The sequence below is a fragment of the Ixodes scapularis genome, unplaced genomic scaffold, assembly GCF_016920785.2.
Source record: "Ixodes scapularis isolate PalLabHiFi unplaced genomic scaffold, ASM1692078v2 PGA_scaffold3__209_contigs__length_174095766, whole genome shotgun sequence".
Classification (NCBI taxonomy): Eukaryota; Metazoa; Arthropoda; class Arachnida; order Ixodida; family Ixodidae; genus Ixodes; species Ixodes scapularis.
The window spans coordinates 90,399,227-90,402,663 of record NW_024609868.1 but is presented as its reverse complement, the minus strand read 5'-3'; the positions used below and the strand labels follow the sequence as shown (position 1 = coordinate 90,402,663).

The 3,437-nt window shown below is 53.4% G+C and overlaps 1 protein-coding gene across 1 annotated transcript; it reads right to left on the bottom strand.

Annotated features, from left to right (window-relative positions):
- Positions 1-304: 304 nt before the first annotated feature.
- LOC120847475 lies at positions 305-2,697 on the bottom strand. Its single transcript, XM_040219258.3, has 2 exons — positions 2,551-2,697; positions 305-1,732 (listed from the first exon to the last, which is right to left on the bottom strand). The coding sequence occupies exons 1-2, from the start codon at positions 2,695-2,697 to the stop codon at positions 305-307; spliced, it is 1,575 nt and encodes a 524-aa protein (XP_040075192.1).
- Between the last annotated feature and the right edge of the window lie 740 nt (positions 2,698-3,437).

The following is a 3,437-nucleotide window of genomic DNA, read 5'->3' as shown; positions in this document are numbered from 1 at the left end:
CTTGCAATTCTTTAGTTTTATAATGGCAACATGTTCAAAGCGAGTAGAGCTTCAGAAAGTATTTGCGTCAAACGCAATAGAGCTCTTTGTTGTTCTGGGCCAGTACGTGGGTGTGTCTGACAAAGATGCACAATGTGCGACGCTGTTAGCGCGAACGCGATTTCGGCGCGTTTCCGCATTTTATTTCTAGAGAGTACTGTTGTTGTTGTTGAAAACATCTTTTATTTTATGAAAAGAAGGGGATAGGAGTACCAGAAAAAAAATAGGTAATCTTGATCGAGGAATCATTTCTGGCTGGGTGCCCCTAGTCCGGGGCTCCAATCGCGGCTTGCACCACCGTCGCTCTCCGTACTAACCAGTGTTGGCTTCCCGGATTGCTCCAGCGGAGGGCCGCGTTCCAGCTGTCCCTCGTCGGGTTCGGAATCGGATCCAAACCTTTAATGTCCTTGCACACCCACATTGAGTGGTACAGGTTCCCCCATTTCCACCCGCAAAAGGAGCAAGTTGGTGAAGGATGGAGTTGGGGGTACCATTGATGGAGCTTCACTGGCGTCTTCATGGTTCCTGTCTGCAGACTTCTATAGAGGTGCTCCTCCTCCTTGGTGAACTTCGAAGGTGGCGCTGGAAGAGTCATCCTGGCTTCCCTGATTGTCTTCAAGTATCCGTTGTACTTCATGTTGGGGTCAGGGGAGTGTGGTTGAGGTGCGGACGAGTCCCGGTTCGAATGAAAGGCTCGGGCTGCGGCGTTTGCCGCTTCGTTTCCCTCGACACCCGCGTGACCTTTTGCCCAGACGATCTTCATGCTCGTAAACTGCGCCTTGGAGAGGATTCTCGCCGCCTGTTCGCCTATTTCACCCTTGGCGAAGTTGTGGCACGCCCGTTGCGAGTCTGTGATGACGGTGATGTGGTCTTGTTTGGTACCTGTGGCAACCAGAGCAATTGCGGCTTCTTCTGCGTGTTCTGTGAGAGTCGTGTAGACCGACGCCGTCCTCACCACGTTGCCACGAGGATCGGCCACGGCCAGGGTGGCGGTGTTGCCTCTTGGTAGGATGGCCGCGTCGGCGTACAGGGTTCCGGGCTTCTTGCTCCATATCCTGGATATGATCTGTGCACGAACTCTTCTTCTGTTGGCGTTCCTTTCCGAGTTCATGTTCCTTGGGATCTTCTCGACCGTGATCTTGCCTCGTACAATTGGTGTTAATTCTTGTTTGGGTTCTTGGTGTAATATGCCACCTGGTGTGGCCAATTGCAGCCGCTCCAGGAGCCATCTTCCGTTCGGTGTTTCGCTGAGGCGCTTGATTTGTGATATACGCTGGGCTTCCCAGAGTTCCTCGATGGTGTTGTAGAGGCCCGTGCTGAGCAGGTCCTCCGTGGCCACGTACTCTGGTAGTCCAAGGGCGCACTTGAAAGCTCTTCGAATGATGACATTGAGTTTGTTGACTTCGGTCTCGGCGAGTCTCAGGTACGGGGTGGCGTACATGACCCGAGATACCACAAAGGCATATACCAGCTGTATAGCCTCCTTCTCTTTAAGTCCGGACCGCTGGTTCCTGATTCTCCTCAGCATCCCGACGACGTGCGTCGTGGTAGTGGTGAGCTTGTTGATGGTGCTAAGATTTCTTCCCGACTGGGTGAGGATCTGGCCGAGAATCCTCACCTCCTTCGGCCTGGGTACTTCTTGTCCGTCGATGTAGATGTTCAGGTCCACAGGTGGTTGTCTGCTGTACGGGTTCTTGAACACCAGAAGTTATGACTTTTGGGGAGAGCATTGAAGGCCGCAGTCTTTAGCGTACGAGGCCACGGCATTCGCTGCCCTCTGGAGGCTTTCTTCGACTTGGGCGTCGCTTCCAGACTTGCACCAGATGTTGATGTCGTCGGCGTAGATGGCGTGTTCGATGCCGGGAATGTTGTTAAGGACCTCTGGTAGTCCCTTGAGTGCGAGATTAAAGAGTAGTGGCGACAGAACTGCACCCTGAGGAGCACCCCTGGGCCCTAGCTGGTACAGGTCCGATGTGTGACTCCCGATGTTCAGGATAACGGTCCTGTCCGTCAAGAAGCTCTTGACGTAGTCGTAGGTCTTCTGGCCACAGTCGATGCTCGCCAGACCTTGCAGGACGCTCTCGTGAGTGACGTTATCGAAAGCGCCTTTGAGGTCCAGGGCAAGGACTGCTCTGGTCTGCACCCTTGATGGTCTCTCCAGAAGGACCTTGTAGAGCCACAGTAGTATGTCTTGGGAGGAGACGTGCGGACGAAAGCCAAACTGCGTGTGTGACAACAGTCCTTGCTTCTCCACGTGCGCCACCAGCCTCGAGTTGATGATGCGTTCGAAGGCTTTGCCAATGCACGAGGTCAGAGATATTGGTCGAAGGTTGTCGAAACTTATAGGTCCTTTTTGGGTTTGGGTATGCGTCTGACGTCAGCCTCCTTCCAAGGCTTGGGGCACTCGCCTTTAGACCAGTAGTTGTCGCTGAAATGGTCTACTAGTTTCTTGATAGATTCGTCGTTCATGTTGTAGAGCAGTTTGGCCGTGATGGAGTCGGGGCCCGGTGCCGCCGTTTTCTTCATCTTGGTCAACTCGTATTCCAGCTCCCAGACGGTGATGGGCTCGTCCAGTGCAGGGTTGGCTCGCCCATGGTAGTCCTTTTGTGCTTCAGACGGTTCGATGCACAAGTATTTGCTCGCCAACTTGTCAAACATTTCGTGTGTGGTGAGAGGGCTCTTAAACACGAGTTCGGAGATTCGTTTACACATGCCCGTTCTGGTGTTGTTGGGGTCCAGTAATTCCCTGAGGAGTTTCCACGTGCTCGCCGAGCTGAGTCGACCTTAGATGCTGTCGCACAGGTTGTACCAGTTTTGCCTGGTCAGCTCCTCGGCGTATTCCTCTGCCCCGTGGCTAATCTCCTGGATTTTTATCTTTAGCTTCCTGTTGAGGCGTTGATTCTTCCACCTCTTGGTGAGTGACCGTCTGGCGTCCCACAGATGAAGGAGATGCGGATCTACACAAGGTGTCTCCTCGTCTACCGTGAGGACCTTGGTGTAGGCTGCCGTGCTGCTGACGGCTTCCCTGGTCCAATACTCGATGTCCTCGATGGTGCTAATAGAGACACCTCTGTGCTCGCGCCACTTGTCCCACTCTATGATCTTAACTTGACCGAGCTTCCTGGACTTGACTGAGGTGCAGATGGCCGTCGTGTTTAGGATAAAGTGGTCGCTGCCGAGATTTTCGTTGGTATTCTCCCACTTCGCGTCTTTGACGTTCTAGACAAAAGTAAGGTCCGGGCAGGTGTCCCTACACGAGCTCGTGCCCGTCCTCGTTGGTGTGGTGGGGTCCGTCAAAAGGGTCAGTCCTTCTTGACACATGATATTGAATATCCTCTTGCCCTTGGGTGTCGTGTAACGATACCCCCAGAGAGTGTGTGCCACGTTGAAATCTCCAC